Source organism: Schistocerca piceifrons, chromosome 11 (genome assembly GCF_021461385.2).
Source record: "Schistocerca piceifrons isolate TAMUIC-IGC-003096 chromosome 11, iqSchPice1.1, whole genome shotgun sequence".
NCBI classification, from domain to species: Eukaryota; Metazoa; Arthropoda; class Insecta; order Orthoptera; family Acrididae; genus Schistocerca; species Schistocerca piceifrons.
In genome coordinates, this window is record NC_060148.1 from 58,489,149 (window position 1) to 58,514,046 (window position 24,898).

Here is a 24,898-nt window from a genome sequence, read left to right on the forward strand (position 1 = left end):
AAATGGCCAGACGGGAGTTAAAGATGACCTTCATTCAGGACGTCCTACTACATCTACCAATAATGGTCATGTCAGGAACATCAGTAAAATTGTGCTTGCCACTCGAAGACTGACTGTCCGAGAGATTGCAGAAGAATGTAACATTTCATTTGGATCATGTTATGAAATCCTGACACAGGATCTTGGAATTCATCGTGTTGCCGCCAAGTTCGTCCCACGGCTCATAAGTCAAGACCAGAAAGACCTTCGTCACGCAATCTGTGAAGAGCCTTTGGATCGCGCAAATAAGAATGAGATGTTCCTTAAGCCCTATATGGACCCTACAGACTATTTTTTTTTATTTCCAAAGTTAAAAACCTCATTGAAAAAATGAAGATTTGCAACAATAGAAAAGATAAAATAAAATTCACAGACAGTGTTTTGCGCAATCCAACAAAGGACGTACCAAGACTGCTTCTGGAAGTTGAAATGGCAATGAGAGCAGTGTATCAATTGTGGAAGAGAGAATTGAAGAGAGTATTTTATGCATGATAAGTAAAAGTTGTAAGTGCAGAAAAATTTTGTGGACAAAGTTCTGGAATTTTTTGAACAGACCTCGTACTTAATGGAGATTAAAATTTAATTGTGATGAGGGACTGAAATTCAATAGTAGGAAATAGAAGGGAAGGAAAAATAATAGCTGAATACAGACTGAGAGAAAGGAATGAAAGAGGAAACTGTCTGGTAGAATATGGCACAGAGTGCAATTTAATCATAGTTAACACTTGGTTTAAGAATAATAAAAGAAGGTTGTATACGTCGAAAGAACCTGGAGACACTAGAAGGTTTCAGACTGATTATACATTAATAAGACAGAGATTTTGGAATCAGATTTTAAATTGTGAGACATACATTGAACATATACACAGAAGGGCAGCACAAATGGTCACAGAGATACTGAAGAAATTGAACTGGCAAGCTCTTGAAGACAAATGTAAACTATCCTGAGAAAGTCTACTAACAGAGTTTCAAGAACTGGCTTTATATGATGACTCTAGGAATTACTACAACATGTCACTCACAAAGGGATCGTGAGGACAAGATTAGAATAATTACAGCACACACAGAGGCATTCAAGCAATCATTCTGCCCTCACTCCACATGTGAATGGAATGGGAAGAAACTCTAATAACAGGCACAATGGGACATACCCTCTGCCACGCGCTTCACGCTGGTTTGCAGAGTATAGATGTGGATGTGTGTGAGAGGATGTGAATCCAGGGGCAGATGTGGTCCCTGACCACAGTTTATTACTTATGAACTGCAGATTCAACCTGAAGTTGCAACCTGTTTAAGTTGAAGGAACCAGAGGCTGTTGAGAGCTTCAGAGGGAGCATTAGCAATGATCGACCAGAACAGGGGAAAGGAATACAGTAGAAGATGAATGGGTAGCTTTGAGAGATGAAATAGTGAAAGCAGCAGAGGACCAAATTGGTAACAAGTCAAGGCATAGTAGACATGCTTGGATAACACAGGAGATATTGAATATAATTGATGAAAGGAAAAAATATAAATAGGCATCAAATTAAACAAGTGAAACATGAAACAGAAAGGAAGTGTAAAATGGCTAAGAAGGAATGGCTAGGGGACAAAGGATTTAGAAACATATTTCACTACTGTGTACAGGAAAATTAAAGAGGCCTTTGAAGAAGAGGGAAGCACCTGTATGAATATCAAGAGCTCAGATGGAAAACCAGTCCTAAGCACAGAAGGGAAAGCTGAAAGGTGGAAGGGATACATAGAGGGTCTATACAAGGGAGATGAACTTGAAGGCAACATTATATAAATGGAAGAGGATGTGGATACGGATGAGATGGGAGATGAGATACTGTGAGAAGAATTTGAAAGAGCACTGAAAGACCTGAGTCGAAACAAGAGCCCAGGAGTAGACGACATTCTGTCAGAACTACTGACAGCATTGGGAGAGCCAGACATGACAAAACAATTTCTTTTGGGGTGCAGTGCAAGATGTATGAGACAGGTGAAATACCCTCAGACTTGAAGAAGAATGCAATAGAATGAAATTTTCACTCTGCAGCAGATTGTGCGCTGATATGAAATTCCTGACAGATTAAAGCTGTGTGCCAGACAAATTCCAAAGAAAGCAGGTGCTAACAGATGTTGAATATTAGTGAACTACCAGTTTAATAAGTCATGGTTGCAAAATATTAACATAAATTATTTACAGAAGAATAGAAAAACTAATAGAAGGTGACCTCAGGGAACATTAATTTGGATCCTAGAGAAATGTAGGACCAGGTGAGGCAATCCTTAATCTATGATTTCTCATAGAAGATAGGTTAAGGAAAGGCAAACCTATGTTTATAGTATTTGTAGACTTCAGAGAAAGCTTTTGGTATTGTTGACTGGAATGCTCTCTTTGAAGTTCTGAAGCTAGCAGGGTCGAGTGGTGTGAAAGGGAAGCACTGGTTGGGAAGGGAGTGAGACGGGGTTGTAGTCTACCGCCAAGGTTATTCAATCTGTACATTGAGTATGCTCTAAAGAAAAGCAAAGAAAAATTTTGAGTAGCAATTTTAAGTTTGAGTAGAAGAAATAAGAACTTTGAGGTTTGCCAATGACAGAATATGGTGTACTGAATCACCAAAACTGGTATCTACATAATGAGTAACATGAAAAGCTCAGCTGCAGGTGTTCCATTTTACGACTTAGGTGTCTCGAAAGTCTACATCGAGGCCAGCAGCAGTCACGACAGTCAACACGTCAGTTTCAGGTGGCCGATGGGATGATTCTTTGACATAACTAATGTGAAGTGAGAACAGAGGCAATGTATTTCTAGTGCCAAAATTGAAACCATTGGCTTATTAACTGTTTTTTGGTGTAAGAGTGAGTTCTGAAATAAATATTTTGTGTTTATGTCAGTGAGTGCTGTAAAATGGACTGATTTAAGTGATTTAATGCTGCACAGTGACATTGTCCACAGCCCCTTGGAATCATTGGAGGGACACAAAAATGTATCAAATGTGGTGTTGAAAAAACTCTTGAAGAGAGAAAGGTTTGTGTGATGGAGTTTTTTAATTCAATAATGGGAGGAGGTAGGTGGATTAATGTTTATTATGAATAATTACACATTCAATACAGTAATAAATGTTGAACCATCCACCTTCTCCCACGGTTTAATTAAAAGATATTGATCCACCCACCTCCCACGATTTAATTAAAAACAGTGATCTACCTACCTTCTGCTGTGATTAAAAAAAAAAAAAAAAAAAAAAAATGAGCAGTGGCGTGGGGCGAGGCGCAGTGTGTGTGTAGGATAAGCTGTACTGCATTCCGATAATGTGATCAGTACATATCAGTAACCGTCATGTCAGCTGTCTTCTGTTAACTACTGCCAGCAATCTCAGAGCTCTACAGTATAACTAAGATAAGTTGTGTTTCATTGAGAAGTTGTTACATCTAAATCTACATCTACATAAATACTCCACAAGCCACCGTACAGTACATGGCAGACGGTACCTGTGCCACCACTTGTCATTTCTTTTTCTGTTTCACTCGCAAACAGAGTGAGGGAAAAACGACTGCATCTTCGTGCTACTTGTGCGCAATGTACGCTGGCGGCAGTAAAATCGTTCAGCAAATGCCAGTTCTTTAAATTTTCCCAATAGAGTTTCTCAAAAAGAATGTCACGTTCCCTACAGTGATTCCCATTTCAGTTCCCGAAGCATCTCCGTAACACTTACATGTTCGGTGAAACCGAGTTAATCGGTGGATGTTTTTACTGGCAACATGATACTGCTGTGACAGTTCTAGAGTCATTCAAAGAAAGTCTACAATCAGTAGTGCGTAAATACCCAGATCGTGCAATACTGGTAACAAATCTAGCAGCCCGCCTCTGAACCGCTTCAAAGTCTTCCTTCAATCCGACCTGGTACAGATCCCAAACACTCGAGCAGTACTCGAGAATAGGTCATACCAGCGTACTAAATGCGGTCTCTTTTACAGGTGAACCACCCTTTCCTAAAATTCCCCCAATAAACTGAAGCTGACCATTCGTCTTCCGTAACACAGTTCTCACATGCTGGTTCCACCTCATATTGCTTTGCAATGTTATGCCCAGGTATTTAAATGACTTGACTGAGTCACACAGGAGACTAGTATCTGCATATTATCAGTTTGATCTTCCTACTCATCTGCATCAACTTACATTTTTCTACATTTAGTGCTAGCTGCCATTGATCACACCAAGTGAAAATTTTGTCTAAGTCATCTTGTATCTTATCTAAAAACAAAGATGATGTGACTTACCAAACGAAAGCGCTGGCACGTCGATAGACACGCAAACAAACACAAACATACACACAAAATTCAAGCTTTCGCAACAAACTGTTGCCTCATCAGGAAAGAGGGAAGGAGAGGGAAAGACGAAAGGATGTGGGTTTTAAGGGAGAGGGTAAGGAGTCATTCCAATCCCGGGAGCGGAAAGACTTACCTTAGGGGGAAAGAAGGACAGGTATACACTCGCGCACACACACACACATATCCATCCACACATATACAGACACAAGCAGACATATTTTGCTTGTGCCTGTATATGAGTGGATGGATATGTGTGTGTGTGTGCGAGTGTATACCTGTCCTTCTTTCCCCCTAAGGTAAGTGTTTCCGCTCCCGGGATTGGAATGACTCCTTACCCTCTCCCTTAAAACCCACATCCTTTCGTCTTTCCCTCTCCTTCCCTCTTTCCTGATGAGGCAACAGTTTGTTGCGAAAGCTTGAATTTTGTGTGTATGTTTGTGTTTGTTTGTGTGTCTATCGACGTGCCAGCGCTTTCGTTTGGTAAGTCACATCATCTTTGTTTTTAGATATATTTTTCCCACGTGGAATGTTTCCCTCTATTAATTCATCTTGTATCTTCCTACAGTTACTCAACTTTGACACCTTACTGTACACCACGGCATCATCGGCAAACAATGACAGATTGCTGCCTACCCTGTCAGTCAAATCATTTATGTATATACAGTTTGAAAAGTATTTAAACCGACAAACTCTGGGAGGTTGTAGGGGACACCAAAACAAATATTTTTCCCTAATGTCATTTTTCCCTATGAGTAGTATTTAAACCAGTAGAGGAAGATTTATCTGGAGGCAAATTCATTAAACCAACAAACACTTTTCCATTTTTTTATGACCAAGAGACAACACATTAACACAACCCAATTTCAATTACAGTAGATTTTCAAAAATGCCTCCATTGACACGTAAACAAAGATTACACCTTCGGATCATGTTCTGGCTGACACGGGCTGCTGCTGTTATTATCTGGGCAAACAGATCCTCTTCTGATGCAAAAGGAGTTGCGTAAACAAGGTTGCACATTTCTCCCCACACAAAAAAGTCCAGAGGGGACATATCTGGGGATCGAGCAGGCCACGGTACGGGACCACCTCTGGCAGTCCACGTTTCTGGGAACCGTCGGTCCAGGAATCAACACACACGACAACTAAAATGTGCTGGCGCCCCGTCACGTTGGAACCACATGCGTCATCTTGTAGGGAGTGGGACGTCTTCCAGCAATTCTGGCAATGCTCTGGCAAGAAAATTGTAATAGTGCCTGCCATTTAATGGCATAGGTAGCAGATACGGCTCAATTAAAGAGTCCCCAACAACACCGACCCACACATTAACGAAGAACCGCACTTGACGAGCGCTAGTAACTGTGGGAAGTGGGTTATCCTCACTCCAACCATGCGAAGTGTGCATGCTGAAGACTCCCTCACGCCCAAACGTTGCTTCATCGGTAAACAACACACAGGAGGGAAATGTAGGATGCATTTCACACTGTTCCAGGTACCACTGCGAAAACTGTGCTCTGGGTGGATAATCAACTGGTTCCAGGTTGTGGACAGTCTGTAAGTGAAATGGACGTAAAAATTGCTCTCGAAGGAATTTTCTTACATTCGTCCGATTCGTCCTCACGATACGTGCAATTGCACGAGTGCTGATTGAAGGATCCCGCTCCACATGCTGCAAGACAGCTTCCTCAAATTGCAGTGTTCTTACCTTGCGACAGCGTCCCTGTCCAGGTAATCTGCAAAATGACCCGGCCTCACACAGACGCTGGTACACAGCAGCAGTGGTCGTACGATGCGGGATACGGCAATTAGGATATTGTTGTTGATAAACCCGCTGTGCAGCTCGTCCATTGTGGTGCACTACTTAGTACGCACCAACCATATCAGTGTACTCACTCCAGGTGTATCGCTCCATTAGTAAACAGAGACAATGCCCTACTACACTGGTGGACAGCAGTTGCCTACAACTGAAGAACATAATTCGTCCTCTAACAACTGAAGAGCATAATACGGCCTCCACAGGTTTAAATAATCCTCATAGGAAAAAATGACATTGGGGAAAAATATTTGTTTCGATGTCCCAGAGTTTGTCGGTTTAAATACTTTTCACCCTGCAGAGAACAACAGCACTCTTACCACTCTTCCCTGAGGCACTCCTGATGATACTCTTCTCTCTGACGAGCACTCACCGTCAAGGACAATATATTGGGTTCTGTTGTTTAGGAAGGCTTGTGACCACTCACATGCCTATGAACCTATTCCATATGCTCGTACCTTCGCTACCAGCCTGTAATAGGGCACCGTGTCAAATGCTTTCCGGACATCTACAAATGTGGAATCTGCCTGTTGCCCTTCATCCACAGTTCTCAGTATACCGTGCAAGAAAGAGGCAAGCTGAGTTTCACAAGAGGGATGCTTTATAAAACTGTGCCGATTCGTGCACATAGGCTTCTCAGTCTCAAGAAAATCAATTATATTCAAACTGAGAATATGTTCAAGCATTCTGCAGCAAACAGAAATTAGGGATATTGGTCTGTAGCTTTGCGGGTCCATTCTTTTACCATCCTTATACAGGGTGAGTCACGTAAGACTTAACACTCCCTTTATTCTGGAGCGATTGCACGTATCGGCATGCAGTTTTCGACGAATCATAGCGGACTATGGGGCACATACGTTGGTACAAGCACAATAATCACAACGTTTATATTGACTGAGATAATGAGGCAAGTGCATGTTTTTTTTTAAATGGGACACTATACTTTTTTTTTTTTTTACCATCATCAGAACACTCTGTAAAAGATGCGTATAGTGATGTAATGCATGTTGCTATTGTGATTCAAACTTCGCTTAAAAGACGCTGGGAAATATTGTACGACTGAAGGTCGAAATGGTCGGAAGTTGCTGCAGACCGTAAACACGCCTCGCACAACCCACAGGCCGAGTTGCCGTGCTCTATGCAGCATGCATGGCCTACGCTACGTAGGTAAATCCTCATCCGCCCTCTTTTAAGCAAAGTTTGAATCACAATAGCAACATGCGTTACATCACTATACGCATCTTTTCCAGAGCATTCGAATGATGGTAAAAAAAGTATAGCATCCCATTTAAAAAACATGTACTTGCCTCATTATCTCGGTCAATATAAACGTTGTGATTATTGTGCACGTACCAATGTATGTCACTATGATTCACCAAAAACCACATGCCGATATGTGCAATCGCCCCCGGAATAAAGGGGGTGTTACGTCTTACAGGACTCACCCTGTATATTGGAGGCACCTGCACTTTTTTACAGTCACTTGAGACCTCACGCTGGGCGAGAGATTCACGACAGATGCAAGCTACGTAATGGGCCAATGCCGTGGAGTACTCTTTGTGAAATCAAACTGGGATTCCATCCGGACCTAGTAATTTATTTGCTTTCAAATCTTTCAGTTGATTCTCTGTGCCAGTTATGCTTATTACTATGTACTCCACATGGGAGTTCTGTCCAATGGTCAAATGACAGTATGTTTGTACAATTCTCCTGTGTGTACAATTTCTCGAATGCAAAATTTAAAACTTCAGCTTTCATTTTGCTATCTTCAATTGCCACACCAGACAGGTCAACAAGGGACTGAATGTAAACCTTAGACCGCTCAGCGATTTTACGTACAACCAGAATTTTCTCAGGTTCCCCGTCAGATCTTTTGCTAATGTATAACAGTGATAGTTGTTGCATACTTCACGCATAGATCTTTTCGCAGACACACGAATCTCTACTAACCTTCACTAGTTGTCATTTATGCATTCCCTTCTGAACCGAGAGTGCAACAGCCTCTGCTTCCTCAGCATTCACCAAATTTCGTTTCTAAACCACAGTGGGTCTTTTCCATCCTTTATTCACTTACTAGGCATATAACTCTGCAGACCACGATTTACAATCTGCTTAAACTTTGCCCAAAATTCCTCTACATCCATCTTACTGGAACTAAGTGATGCCAATTCACTGTCTAAGTGAGATGTTAATAACAACTTAACTACTCTATCTAGCAGAAACACTTTCCTAGCCTTCTTGACTTATTAAATAAGTTTCATAATCATAGTTGCTATAATGACATCACGATCGCTAATCCCCGTTTCTATACTGATATTCTCAATAAGATCCGGCCTATTTGTAGCCACAGGGTCTAAGATATTTTCACTGCATGTGGGCTGCCGAGCTATCTGCTGAAGAGTTTTCAGAAAACGTGTTCAACAGTATTTTCACGAATCTCTGTCTGTACTCCCCACAATGAATCCATAGACATATACTACACGCGGCAGGTTAAAGTCTCCTCTAACCAGTATTGCACGATCTGGATATTTACGCACTACTGATCATAGACTGTTTGAATGAGTCTAGAACTGACACAGCAGAATCGTGTGGCCAGTAAAAACATCCAACGATTAACTCAGTTTCACTACACCTGTTATGTGCGACAATTTAACTTCACTGTCACACTCAACTTTGATCTCAATTGAGACAATATTTTTGTCAAATGCAATGAACACTCCCACTCCTATGGCCACTAATCTGTCTGTCCATATAAGTTCCACAATTCCCTAAATATCTCAGAGCTTTCCACTTCAGATTTCAGCCAACTCTCGGTCCCAAGAATAATTTGAGTGCGAGAACTTTCCTGAAGGGCAGTAAATTCGGGAACTTCACTACAGATACTTAAACAGTTTACTGATAAAATTCTGACAGTCAAAGTGTCTTTATTCTGACTTCCCTTGCTGCATATGGACTGGCAAATGTTCATTAGAGCACCTCAGACTACTGCCTAGCCTAAAAAAAACCTCATGTACATTCCACAAATACTCTGCTACCTGAGTAGCTGTTTCCTTTGTGTAGTGCATACCTGGCCTGTCAAGGGGAGCCCTACAAATCCCCACATGAAGTTGTTGTTGTTGTTGTTTTCTTCAGTCCAGAGACTGGTTTGATGCAGCTCGCTGTGCTACTCTACCCTGTGCAAACTTCATCATCTCCCAGTACCTACTGCAACCTACATCTTTCTGAATATGCTTAGTGTATTCATCTCTTAGTCTCCCTCTACGATTTTTACCCTCCATGCTGCCCTCCAATACTAAATTGGTGATCCCTTGATGCCTCAGAATATGTCCTACCAACTGATCCCTTCTTCTAGTCAAGTTGTGCCACAAATTACTCCTCCCCTCAATTCTATTCAGTACCTCCTCATTAGTTATGTGATCTACCCATCTAATCTTCAGTTGTCTTCTGAAGCACAACATTTCTGAAGCTTCTATTCTCTTCTTGTCTAAACTATTTATCGTCCATGTTTCACTTCCATACATGGCTACACTCCATACAAATACTTTCAGTAACGACTTCCTGACACTTAAATCTATACTCGATGTTAACAAATTTCTCTTCTTCAGAAACGCTTTCCTTGGGTTTTGCCAGTCTACATTTTATATCCTCTCTGCTTCGACCATCATCAGTTATTTTGCTCCCCAAATAGAAAAACCCTTTACTACTGTTAAGTGTCTCATTTCCTAATCTAATTCCCTCAGCATCACCCCACTTAATTCAACTACATTCCATTATCCTCATTTTGCTTTTGTTGATGTTTATCTCACATCCTCCTTTGAAGACACTGTCCATTCCCCTTCAACTGCTCTTCCAGGTCCTTTGCTGCCTCTGAGAGTATTATAATGTTGTTGGCAAACATGATAATGCAGGTCTATAAAGCTGCAGCCAAGACTGTCACAGAGTCAACAAAGCCTTTGGTTGAGACCCTCCACTCAGCTCCAAACCCAAAGGACCCTGATCATCTCTGGGAATGATGCTGCAAATTGGGAGCTCTGCTTGCACTCCCCCCCCCCCCCCCCTTACCCCCTCCCCTCCCCTCCCCCCCGCACCCCCCCACGTGAGGCCAGCAGTTATCAGAATATGTCCTCTTTTGTTTACGATTGCCACCGACAAACTAGTTGCATGGCAACATCTTGTGTTGTGTGTGTCAATGAGTGATACATAATGGAATGTAAAGAAAGCTTCAGATATGAATTTTTATTGCCTCCATCATGTGTAAATACACAGATTTACGAGTTTTTGACGTGACTAAGCTGCCATCTTCAGATCCACAGCGTAAATGTTATGAAATCATGTGTGCAATAAACAACATGTTTGTTTTCATAACTTCTTAATGGATTCATAATAAAAACAGAGTAGAACATAAAAAAATACAACTGTGTCCTAATGGTATGACAGAGTCATATAAGTGTGGCACATTAAGAAATACCACATGTGCTGTGGTATTTCTGGTAGGTGCCAGTACACTTGAATACGTGCTGCACGTACAACTTTGAAATATACAAGGTTTAGAACTTCGCTTCCCCCATTTGCCGATAGGGGCGACAACGGTAGGTAGCGGTCGAAAGAAACAGATCGCAGACGGTCCACTCGCAAACAGAGCACGGGAAAAACTATTAACTATCAGTAATAAAATAACTGTGCGTTATTTTCAATCTTGCCTCATAACAAGTGATTTCTCACTGCAAGTTTTATCACACATTTTGAAAAATTGAAACTGTCGATTTTTGTGATCGGGAGTAGCGGTGGGGGTGGAGGGTGGGGGTGGGGATGTGAGTGTACGGTTGAAGAGGTGCGGTCCAGCACCTACATTTTTAGAAATTAAGCACTGGTACAGAGTAATAAGGGAAGCTTTCCTTTGTGGCCAATCGCAGTAAGAGGACAATGAGTGAGTGGGGAGACAAGGTACGGGAGACCGTATCACGAGTACTCACACCAGCCAGTACTGCTACTTACTGTAGCAGTGCCACAGCATCCAGAGACGACAGTGGCCACATGCGTGTACAAGTACACAGACACACAAGAAATATTGCAACACCAAAAAATAATTAACATAAAGTAATGAAATTTTAGGAATACATTTGTCTAGGTAACATGTGTAAGGCCTAGTTTACACGACGACACTAGGTTGCAGGCAACTGCGCTGCCGGCCACTGCGCATGCGCGCCGCGCGTTTGCGCAACTTGTCGGTGAAACTAAACAGTTTCGGCGTGTTCCAACTTTGGCGACACTAGTTGCACGAGTTCTGAGGTTACGTGTGTTCGTAGATTGTAGACAAACTGAAATGTCAAGTGGGGAACAGAGAATAATGTTCGCTTTTTGGATATCTATGCTTTGCATGGGTGTTTGTGGGACTTCAGTGATGCCGATTACAAAAATAAGCAACAATTGCTGCCGCTGAGACCGTCATGTGCGATCATAACATGGTTTGACAACATCTGAGCTGCAGGGCAAAATTTATTGACTTAGGAGCACATATACAACTGAATTAAGAAAAACACAAACAAGTGTAATCCTAACTGTGGCAATACTCTCATCTACAAGACTAAAATCCCATTGTTCAAGTTGGCCAACTCTTTCTTAAGGAATATTGTTGACAGGAGGGAAGGCTATACAAATTCAAGAAGCTGCGGTCTTCATTCAATATTCATCTATTTAAAACACTGCTGCAGTGCTCCCCATTCACATATGTTAGAATTTTGAACTATTGCCACTGTGGAGATCTATCTTCGAGAGAGTAGTTTGCAAATCATTCTCTTGTTTATGCGGTCTCCTTCAAATAATTATTGGTGTTAATGAAATAGCGTCATCACCAACTAAAACCGTATCTTATAGCATACCGAGTGTTCTCGATTGTAATGCATGCAATATGATATGTAATTTCAGCTCTGGCAACAGAGCTTCATGCATTACATTACCTTCATCCCTTATCCCACAATTAACTCTATTTAGAAGAAACGTGAACAGTTCTGGTGGCATTCTAAGATAATTAAAAGAACTTCTTGGATCTTCCATTATGAATTATTTCAGCAAGGATGCTGAGCAACCGAGCTGATGTCTTTTCTTCATCCAGTCACAAATCGAAACACGTTTCTTATTTTTTTCTTATGCAGCAATTCCACGCAACAAGCTTTAACTCCATCACAACTCTTGCGACGTGCAGCTGCCAAAACTTTCATTTCAGACACGACTCAGGGACCCACAAAACAACGAAACTGAAGTATACACTGGTGTTGCCATGTCTACAGCCATATATGAAACCACTTGCGTGCAGCTCATTCCACGCAACGGGTGGCGCAATTTAATGTCGTCGTGTAAACTAGGCTTAAGTGATTAACACTGCAAGATAAGATGTTAATGTAAACCCAAAGTCAGGCACTGCCATCCGTCCACATCTATTGATACTTGGTTTAAATCTTCATGGAGCCCATTCCTTCAACGCTTCTTGGGTCTACCTGGGGGTTTCTTTCCTGTAGGTGTGAAATACAGGAGCTTCCGAGGCCATCTGCGATCTTCCATCCGGGCCACATGGCCGGCCCACTCCATTCGTTTGGCTTTGACAGTTTCTGCTCTCAGTTGTATCTGATCCTCCATTAGCCTGTGTTTGCATCCAGAACCGGACTGAAGCTCTTCCGAAGCACTTTTCTCTCAAAAACGAGGAGCTTATGGAAGTCCTGTTTCCGGACAATCCCCATCTCAGCCACATAAAACAACAGGCTGTATCAGGGTTTTGTACAGCCGAATCTTGAACTGTCTGGAGAGATATCTGGAACGAAGCAGTTGTCCTAGGCTGTGCCTGTCCATTGCTCAATGCCTCCTCTACGTGGTGAGTAGCACTCTATCCTACTTTGTATTGAAGATGCAATACTATTTTTTTTACAATCGACTATACCAGTAGTGCTACTCCAATAGGACCAGATCTGTACACACTGAAAACTCCTGTCCGACAGTGTAATCATACATCTACAAAGCAGCATTAAACACTGCTGCAAGAGAACAGACGGCAATGGAGCACAAGTCACGGGTCAAACTCCAAGATTTCATTAAAAGTATCAACTGCAAAATGCTTTCTGACTTTATGACTCATATTTTCACTAATAATCTTGTTTACATATAATGTTCACGAAGTCCTGCCACACACATAACAGCCACTGTAGCAGATAATGACAAACAGACTCGCAGTACTTACGACGAGGTTTGTCAGAGTGCTAATTTCAATGAAAGACCGAGGGTTCAGGACATACAATAAGGCTTCAGTGTGAACTCACCAGAAAAGTCCCGAGTGAGTGCGAAGAATTCTGGTGACTCTTTCTGCACGAGTGACAGCTTCTGCCTCTTCGAGAGCTTTGTCAGGTCTGTCGCAATCACCTCCTCTGCCTCCGCCTTCTCTTCACCCTTCTCGTCCTGTGAAACCCAATGAGTGTGAGAACTGATACACTCGGAGAACTGATACACTCACATCGTTATGTATCAGCCTGAAGCAAAAGGCAAAAATAAACAATGTACCAACAATTTTTATTTAGGTTACAACGAGACACACGGTATTATTATAACCATACAAAACAATGGTACTAATGAAGAACAGAGAAAGTATAAACTGCAAAATCTGCATATACAGAATAACAGTTAATAATATTACATTTAACTTCTCAGTCCACTCCACATTTACATGACTATTGTGGAATTCACAGTTTTCTTTTTGACAGAAGCTTCCTACAACCACTTTCAGACTATTTCTGACCGTTGGACACTCGAACAGCATGTTAGAAAAATGGACACCTAAATTTTTCCATGTGCGCTCTCCCAATTTTTAAGATGGTCATTTCTCCCCTATGTAGGCGCAAGTCAACAAAATAGTTTCACATTTTGAGGAGAAGGTTGGTGATTGAAATTTCATGAAAATCTTTCACTGCAATGGACAAAAGCTCATTTTATTGATCGCCATTCACCTATCATATCTGTGGCACTCTCTCCATTATTCCACAAACAAGCTACTGTTCTTTGAACTTTTCTATGTCCTCTGTCAGTCCTATCTGGTAAGTATACCCTGCACAGCAGTGTTCCAGAAGAAGAATAGTAATCCCTAGGTACAAGGGTGAAACAAATATAAAATGGAACTTCGTTACACGTTTATTTAAGATTCAGAAAAATTCATACACATGAACTTATTTTTCTGTATATCTCCTGAACACGGAACACATTTTTCCTCATGTATACAGGGTGTTACAAAAAGGTATGGCCAAACTTTCGGTAAACATTCCTCACACACAAAGAAAGAAAGTATGTTATGTGGACATGCGTCCGGAAATGCTTACTTTCCATGTTAGAGCTCATTTTATTACTTCTCTTCAAATCACATTAATCATGGAATGGAAACACACAGCAACAGAACGTACCAGCATGACTTCAAACACTTTGTTACAGGAAATGTTCAAAATGCCCTCCGTTAGCGAGGATACATGCATCCACCCTCCGTCGCACGGAATCCCTGATGCGCTGATGCAGCCCTGGAGAATGGCATATTGTATCACAGCCGTCCACAATACGAGCACGAAGAGTCTCTACATCTGGTACCGGGGTTGCGTAGACAAGAGCTTTCAAATGCCCCCATAAATGAAAGTCAAGAGGGTTGAGATCAGGAGAGCGTGGAGGCCACAGAATTGGTCCACCTCTACCAATCCGTCGGTCACCGAATCTGCTGTTGAGAAGCGTACAAACACTTCAACTGAAATGTGCATGAGCAAGTACAGACACAGCACCAAAGGAAAGAAAGCTTTGACCTTTGAGCTCAAGGCACTAAGAGAAATGAAGGTCTCACCTTAATGGCAAAGCCACCTAGGGAAACAATAGTTTTTCAGAATAAAATTCAGTCATCAGTTGCAAATATAGTTTTGTTACACCTTGTCAGCTTCGACAAATTAATTTGTCATCTTCAGAAGCCTGCAAAATTAGGTATATTATACACCTTTGGACTTTGACTATACATTTATGTAAAGTATAAGAAACATATTACAGAAACTTACTTAGTATTGGTTCTGCACATGCCAGTATCTTATTCATAAAAGCATAATGTCATGATATGTCCAGAAACAAACACACTGCGTGTGATTGCTGTAAGCACAAACTGACAATTTACAGTAACTGAATCACAGCTACATATATGTCACCTGTTGTGCTGGCAGCAAGGAGCATATATAAAAACATAACCAAGGTATATAAAGAAGTTATATATAACACATTTGAAAAAACATGGCACATGGTTCTAAAATACAATTAAAAGTCTTGTCTTAGTGGCAATGGCAGCTATACAAAGGAAAGTCTTACCTTAATAGTACAAGCATAAATACAAATATGGATCTAAAGTTTGTCCCAAATTCATACAAGAAGCAATTTTGATAAACATCAGTTTATTATCAGCAACTATAGATTTTTATTGTTTCATAAAGTATAGATTATAGGGTTAAGTAAACACTATTTTGTCAAAATTTTCCATGACTGTTTTGCATTAATAAGGCTGAATTTTATTAACACAGTGCTCAGTTTCCTCTTTCAAGGTGTGGGTGGTCATGGGCTTTTCTGCATAAGCCCTAAGACTTAAAAAAAAAAAAAGGTCCAACACCTTTAAACTGTTTTATTTTGGCGGACAAATCTTATCACCAAAACAGGAAATTACATGATGGGGAAATGACTTGTGTAGTAATTATTTCTCACGCTATATTGCACATGGTCTGTCTAGTTGAAACCACATGTTGTCCAAGTCTATATCTTGCAATTTAGGTACAAACAAGTGGGTTATTGTGCCATTATAGTGGGCACCATTAACAGTTATGGCTTAATCAGTTGCATTTCTGAATAAGAATGGTCCCATGATGACTTCAGCCCAAAATTCGCAACAACTAGTGACATGTTCTGGATGCATTCATTTCTCAACCAAATCTTGTGGATTTTCTGAACCCCAAATGAGAAAATTTTGACAATTAATTTAGTCACCAAGATGAAAATGACCTGCAATGGTGAAGATGATTTTGTCTGAAAAACTGGCATCCACTTGTTGTTCCATAATCCATTCAACAATGTCTATTCATTGTGCATTGTGAGTAGGCTTTAGTTCTTGAGTCAACTGAACTTCATGAGCACAAAAATGCATATCTTTCAAGAGAACACACTGTATAGAGCTCCTCAAAATTTCAAATGCTCGGCCACAGTGCTGATAGTGCTGATTTGATGTCCCTGGACTCTCAGCGACACTTTGACGGATTGCTTTGATGCTTTGTGTTGAACAATTTGTTGAAGAACAACCAGAGCGTTTAAGACCACTAACTGATCCAGTCCCCTTACATTTTTTAATTAATGTCTTCACAGCTGATGAAGTTGAATTATTATTCCAGACCATATTTTGAACAAAAAACTGCACACTGTAGCTGCCAAACTTTCATTATTTTTAAAATATTGGTCAACAATGAAAACATACTGTTCTTTAATGTAGAACTCTAATTTTAATAATCCAGAGTTGTCAGCTGTTGTGATGTCTTTTTTTTCCGATAGCACAAATGGTGCAAAATACAAATCTTGCATGAATTTTGGGACACCTGATAAACTTAGAGATAAAGGAAGCAATTGAAACTAAACTCTGAAATCTATGGTAAAAGTGTCAACACCAATGAAAATTTGGCATTCATAGTAAAGGCACCAATGCAACTAATGCACTGATCTTAATGGTAATGCCATAAAGCTGTCACCACAGCTCTAAAAGAACCAACTCCAATGAAAACAGTGCTCTGATCATAGTGATAGACATAACATTGCCAATAACGGTGTCACCTTAGTAGTAAAGGCACCAATAGAAATGAATGTCCAGCTTTCATAGTAAAGGAAATGGAAAAAATGTCCTGATCACCATGGTAATTTACCACTGCAAATAATGATCTGAATTTAATGGTAAAGACGTCACTGAAAATAAGGCTGTGATCCTAATTGTAAAGATGTTTGGTCTATCTGTTTAGGCGTGGGGACCAAACACCGAGGTCATCAGTCCCATCAGATTAGGGAAGGATGGGGTGGGAAGTCAGCTGTGTCCTTTCAAAGGAACCATCCCCGCATTTGCCTGAAGTGGTTTAGGGAAATCACAGGAAACCTAAATCATAATGGCTGGATGTGAGTTTGAACCGTCGTCCTCCCAAATGCGAGTCCAGTGTGCTAACCATTGCGCCACCTCGCTCGGTTGGTAAAGATGCGAGCAAAGAAAGCCAACACCTCAATGGTAAAGCATGAGTGCAAGTATAGCTTTGACCATAGTTTTAAAGGCACCTATACCAATGGAGGCCTGGCTTTAGTGATAAATATGATGCACCACTGCTGCTAAGGGACTAGCCTTAGTGCTAAACGCACCGACAGAAGTACAATGTTTAAGCTAACAGCTAATGCAGTGGTGAAAATTCAATGAGGAGACAAAAGTCACGGGATACCTCTGAATATTGCATTGGACCTCCTTTTACCTGTGTAGTGCAGCAACTAGATGGGGCATTGTCTCAACAAGTTGTTGGAAGTCCCCTGCAGAAATACTGAGCAATGATGTCTCTATAGCTGTCCACGGCGCACATTGTGCACAACTTAACCTCTCGATTTTGTCTCACAAATGTTCAGTGGGATTCAGGTCGGGCAATATGGGTGACCAAATCATTCGCTCGAGCTGCCGAGAACATTCTTCAAATCGATTGCCAATAATTGTGGCCCAGTGACTTGGTGCATTGGCATCCATAAAAATTCCGTCATTGTTTGGGAACATGACATCCACGAATGCTCCAAACATAACCAGGACCCAGTCCATTCCATGTAAACACAGTGCACACCATTATAGAGCCGCCACCATGTTGCACAGCATTTTATTGACAACTTGGGTCTGTGGCTTCGTGGGGTCAAACCCTAGCCATCAGCTCTTACCACCTGAAATTGGAGTTCACCTGACTAGGCCACACTTTTCCAGTCAGCTAAAGACCAACTGATTCGGTTACGAGCCCGAGAGAGGTGCTGTAGGCGATGTCGTACTGTTAGCAAAGGCCCTCGCGTAGGTTGTCTGCTGCCACATCCTATTAATGCCAGATTTCGCTGTACTGTCCTAACGGATACATTCATTGTATGTCCCACATTGATTTCTACAGTTCTTTCACACAGTGTTGCTCGTCTGTTAGCACTGACAACCCCAAGAAAACGCCAATGCTCTCAGTCGTTAAGTGAAGATCATCAGCCTCCGTATTGACTGTGGTGAGAGGTAATGCCTGAAATTTGGTATTCTCGACACACTTTTGACACTGTTGACCTCAGAATATCGAATTCCACAACAATTTCCAAATTGGAATGTCCCATGCGTCTAGCTCTAACTACCAATCCGTGTTCGTCTGTTAATTCTGTTGAGTGGCCATAATTGTGCTGGAAACCTTTTCACATGCACTGCCCTTTTATACCTTGTGCACGCAGTGTTACTGCCATCTGTATGTGTCTATCCCATCATTAATAGTCAAGGCACTAATACAAATGAACTTACAGGTGGTGGTGATGGTGGTGGTGGCGGCGGTGGTGAAATTGTTTGGGCATATGACACTCAAGTCTTGTAACATTTGTGAAATTTATCTTGGGAAACATGCTGTGGTGACACCCACTGCTCCAAGGGAGTACGGTGTGGTCCTACATCTTTGTACTGGTGAATAATACTCACAACAATTTAAACATTAAGAAAATAATAATTCTAAATAATAGGTCTACTATAAACATAAATATTATTTTATCGTGCACATGGAGAACAGTACAGAGGGATGATGCATGTCTCGAGCACAGGACAGCAGTGGTGGTGACTTAGAAAGAAAATACCTGCTCGGACTCAGCAATTAGTATTATGTCGATTGCCACCCTGGCCTGTAGTTATACTGACTTCTCAAGGAAATATGTAGGAACAATGAAAGTGTACTGGAAACAAAGCTACATCTACATCTACATCTATTATGTGATAATACAAAACGAGCTGCCCTTTTTTGCACCCTTTCAATGTCCTCCGTCAATCCCACCTGGTAAGGATCCCACACCGCGCAGCAATATTCTAACAGAGGACGAATGAGTGTAGTATAAGCTGTCTCTTTAGTGGACTTGTTGCATCTTCTAAGTGTCCTGCCAATTAAACGCAACCTTTGGCTCGCCTTCCCCACAATATTATCTATGTGGTCTTTCCAACTGAAGTTGTTCATAAATTTAACACCCAGGTACTCAGTTGAATTGACAGCCTTGAGAATTGTACTATTTATCGAGTAATCGAATTCCGACGGATTTCTTTTGGAACTCGTGTGGCTCACCTCACACTTTTCGTTATTTAGCGTCAACTGCCACCTGCCACACCATACAGCAATCTTTTCTAAATCGCTTTGCAACTGATACTGGTCTTCGGATGACCTTACTAGACGGTAAATTACAGCGTCATCTGCGAACAACCTAAGAGAACTGCTCAGATTGTCACCCAGGTCATTTATATAGATCAGGAACAGCAGAGGTCCCAGGACGCTTCCCTGGGGAACACCTGATATCACTTCAGTTTTACTCGATGATTTGCCATCTATTGCTACGAACTGCGACCTTCCTAACAGGAAATCACGGATCCAGTCGCACAACTGAGACGATACCCCATAGGCCCGCAGCTTAATTAGAAGTCGCTTGTGAGGAACGGTGTCAAAAGCTTTCCATAAATCTAGAAATAAAGAATCAACTTGAGATCCCCTGTCGATAGTGTCCATTACTTCGTGCGAATAAAGAGCTAGCTGCATTGCACAAGAACGATGTTTTCTGAAACCATGCTGATTACGTATCAATAGATCATTCCCTTTGAGGTGATTCATAATGTTTGAATACAGTACATGCTCCAAAACCCTACTGCAAACCGACGTCAATGATATAGGTCTGTAGTTCGATGGATTACTCCTACTACCCTTCTTAAACACTGGTGCGACCTGTGCAACAGCATTCGGACCTGTTTAGTGTACCATGGGGGATCAGTTCCATCTCTTACCAATTTTTTAGGTATGAATCTCTCAATTGCTGTTGCTACTATATCTCTGAATTTGAGCCACATCTCGTCTACATTTGCATAGTCAGTTCGGAAGGAATGAAGATTGTCTCTTAGGAAGGCTTCTAGTGACACTTTATCCGCTTTTTTAAATAAAATATTTTGCGTTTGTTTCTGGTGGATTTGGAAGAAACTTTTGAGTGAGAGACAGCTACTAAAATGTGAAGTAACACCATCTCAGAGTTGTACACCTTGTTGATGAACTTGAAATATGGAGAAATATACCATATTTAATAAGTAAATTTGCCAAACAGTCATGCAATTTGAGAAGTTACTTTATTTTACTTTGGCTAAGAGCTTCAGCTATTCAATATGCCATCTTCAGGCCCCCTATGCACCTCTCAAAGATTATCAATACTGGCATACAGGAGCCATCTCTTTCTGGATGTTTTATATTCTCAAGTGCTTCCAAAAACAGATAACCCCTGTATGCCAATATAACCTTTGAGACCTGCATATGGGGCATGAAGATGGCATACTGAATTATCAAAACTGTTAGTGAAAATAAAGTAACTTCTGAAATTGCACGGCTGTTTGGCAAATTTCCTTGTTAAATATTTGACCGGCCACCGTCCCGTGCCCACACTGGAGCTACAGAGATGAAATATACCGTATGTTAGACGTCTGTTGCAGACGGAAATAACATTTCCTTTTAGTTTAAAAGAATGAATAAAGCTTCGGAGAGTGAGTCCAGAAGACTGATGCCGACAGCACACAGACAAGCCGCAGTCATGAGTCACTGCCTAAATAAAATGGGCATAGACATACACAAATATGTGTCTAGCTGATTGTGAAAGCAAAAACGTATGCATCAGCCACTCTGCAACACACTAAAACATAAGAGTTTAGATCCCCACTTAAATTACTGCTGCCCTCTCATCAGAATACAAAACAAAACTCTTAAAATTTGGTTTATTGTAAAGGCATCAATCCGAATACAAACTCTGATCTAATGCCAAAGGCAGCTCCAGCCTTAGCAATAAATGCAAAAATGCAAATTAAAGCTAACATTAGCAGTTAATGGAGCAGTGCACATAAGAGCAGGCAGAGGGGGTGTTCCCAGAAGCAACCAGTATTGTAATTCTGTACATCGTGTACTTCTAGCTCCAGTCTGCACTGTCAGAGAGCCATTTTAGGCCTAACAGCATCTTCCATCGAAGACAACTTTGCTTCCTGTGGCAGTTCTCTCAGATACTGATACTCTGCCCAAAAAATACCAATATACGTCAGCAATATTTTTACACCGATATATCAATAACGAAATTGAAACAATTTTTAATGCAACTAGTGTGCTATTTCTTCACACAGACATTCTTCACAAACAGCTGCTGAAAATAATGAACAAAAGTCTAAATGACAGGACTGCTCTTTGCAGTTGCCCGAGAGGTGTGAGGGCAAATGCTGATGTAATCGGTGCTTGGCGCTACCGACAGAAACTGCAGTGTTAACTTCACCACAGTTGTGCGACTGGATTCGTGATTTCCTGTCAGGAAGGTCGCAGTTCGTAGTAATAGACAGCAAATCATCCAGTAAAACTGAAGTGATATCAGGTGTTCCCCAGGGAAGTGTCCTGGGACCTCTGCTGTTCCTGATCTATATAAATGACCTAGGTGACAATCTGAGCAGTTCTCTCAGGTTGTTCGCAGGTGATGCTGTAATTTACTGTCTAGTAAGGTCATCCGAAGACCAGTATCAGTTGCAAAGCGATTTAGGAAAGATTGCTGTATGGTGTGGCAGGTGGCAGTTGACGCTAAATAACGAAAAGTGTGAGGTGATCCACACGAGTTCCAAAAGAAATCCGTTGGAATTCGATTACTCAATAAATAGTACAATTCTCAAGGCTGTCAATTCAACTAAGTACCTGGGTGTTAAAATTACGAACAACTTCAGTTGGAAAGACCACGTAGATAATATAGTGGGGAAGGCGAGCCAAAGGTTGCGTTTCATTGGCAGGACACATAGAAGTTGCAACAAGTCCACTAAAGAGACAGCTTACACTACACTCGTTCGTCCTCTGTTAGAATATTGCTGCGCGGTGTGGGATCCTTACCAGGTGGGATTGACGGAGAACATCGAGAGGGTGCAAAAAAGGGCAGCTTGTTTTGTATCATCACATAATAGGGGAGAGAGTTTGGCAGATATGATACGCGAGTTGGGATGGAAGTCATTAAAGCAAAGACATTTTTCGTTGCGGTGAGATCTATTTATGAAATTTGAGTCACCAACTTTCTCTTCCGAATGCGAAAATATTTTGTTCAGCCCAACCTACATAGGTAGGAATGATCATCAAAATAAAATAAGAGAAATCAGAGCTCAGCAGAAAGGTTTAGGTGTTCGTTTTTCCCGCACGCTGTTCGGGAGTGGAATGGTAGAGAGAGAGTATGATTGTGGTTCGATGAACCCTCTGCCAAGCACTTAAATGTGAATTGCAGGGTAATCATGTAGATGTAGATGTACAACTACTAGGCTGCTGGTGTTTGCAGAAAATGGAAAAAAACAGGGAATTCAACACGAAGAGTTCCAGACAAATCCAGCATGTGATGAAACCACTGAACAAAGGACCCATCGGACACCTTTTATTGTGCCATTACGTGTAGTTATCATTGCTAGCACAGTGGTTACTGCCAAGCTGAACGTGCGTAGTTTTCCTTTCAGTTCTTGCTCGAAGGGGGATAAGCAAGCTGCTAGCTTGTTGATGTACAAAACAGCTCGTAATAAATCAATATTTAAATATACAGCTCTAAAATCGGCAGTATATTTACAATGTGCAACCGATGTTTTCGTAGCCCAGTGTGTCGGTATCTCCTCCGTCGATATATTGATACTTTTTTCAATATATCAAGGGCCGATAATGATATTTCCTTAAATGTCGAGCTATTGGATTCCCGATGTTTCTAAAAATATTGTCGCAGAAGAAGCTAAGTAGAACCGTGGTGTAGTGGTTATGATACTGAACTGTTGTGAGTTCAAAACTCACCTCAACTGTAGAATTTTAATTTCTATATTCAGTTCAAGTACATTCTAGAAGTATCCACAAACATCAAGAATCATTGTACTGGAATTTTCTGTAACTGTATACATACTGTATGTGTTCTGGCCGGAGGCAGTTCGCTCCACGCTCTTGTATGTGCAAGTGCTGATAAACCTTCGTTAAGTGAAGTTAGTGTTCATCATTCAACTACTTACACCTTCTTCTATGTCACATTATTCCGGTAGAGGCACTGGGTAGCTGAAACGCCTTTCCACCGTGTTGGGATTGACCTCCTCAGACGATTTCCAATGTCTGCTAGTGGCAATAGCTGGATTATTGTTTGCACTGATTATCTGACATACTATGTCATTACAAAAGCCGTGAAAACAGCCAAAGCATTCGAGATAGCCAAATTCGTAGTGGAAGACAGTGGATTAAAACATGGTGCCCCAAGGTCATTAATTGCAGATCGAGGGAAAGTTTTTCAATTGAATCGTGTGACAGAGATAAACCTTCGGTGCAACATTACTCATCACATGACGACTGCCTACCATCTGCAAACTAATGGGCTTACTGAACGCCTTAATAAGACCTTGGCCAACACGCTATCAGTGTTCATCAATGTTCAGCAGAGCAACTGGGATGAGGTGCTACCTTTCATGACGTTTGCCTACAACACCGCCAAACAAGACACCACAGGAATTACGCCATTTTTTCCTGGTGCATGGGCGTGAGGCGACTACGACGATGGACACTGTTTTCATTACATCCTGGTGATGTGGACGACAACTACATCAGCCAGGTGTTAACCAGAGCTGAGGAAGCTCGGCAGTTAGCTCGCCTCCGCACACTGCAGGCTCAAGAAAACGATTGCCGAAGGTACAATGCGAGCCACCGCCCTGTTGTCTACCAGCCTGGTGACCTCGTCTGTATCTTCACTCCCGTTCGAAAGGTTGGTCTCTCTGAGAAGATCCTCAGGCGCTACTTTGGACCTTTTAAGGTTGTAAGACAGTTGACTGATGTTACTTATGATGTCGAAGATCTCGACCCCGATACAAGACGACGAAAGATCAGAGATACGGTCCACATCCTTCACATGACGCCCTACAAGGATCCTGCAGCCCAGGGTAAATTCAAAGCTCCAGCGACAGGCAACAAGCGGAAAGGTGACAAAGAAGTTCTAAAATCACCACCAGGGCGAGCATCTGTCATCGGGAGTCGGAGTATGTAGGACCGATGACTCGTTCCCGGACTAGGAGGACATGACACCGAGACGCTATTCTCTTAAGGAGGGAGCAATTTCACAGAAGAAGCTGAGTAGAACTGTGGTGTAGTGGTTATGATACTGAATTGCTGCACGGGGGGTCACGAGTTCAAAACTCACCTGGACTGTAGAATTTTAATTTCTATATTCAGTTCGAGTACATTCTAGAAGTATCCACAAATATCAAGAATCGTTGTACTGGAATGTTCTGTAACTGTATTTACACTGTGTGTGTGTTCTGGCCAGAGGCAGTTCGCTCCGTGCTCTTGTATGTGCAAGTGCTGAATAAACCTTCGTTAAGTGAAGTTAGTGTTCATCATTCAGCTACTTACACCTTCTTCTACATGACAAT

The 24,898-nt window shown here is 41.5% G+C and overlaps 1 protein-coding gene across 1 annotated transcript in view; it reads right to left on the minus strand.

Annotated features, from left to right (window-relative positions):
• The window catches only part of LOC124720275 (something about silencing protein 10), a 201,032-nt gene that overhangs the window by 105,731 nt on the left and 70,403 nt on the right, over positions 1-24,898 (minus strand). Inside the window, exon 5 of the mRNA XM_047245591.1 lies at positions 13,476-13,611. Within this exon, the coding sequence (XP_047101547.1) occupies positions 13,476-13,611 (136 nt within the window). The remainder of the gene's footprint in view (positions 1-13,475; positions 13,612-24,898) is intronic.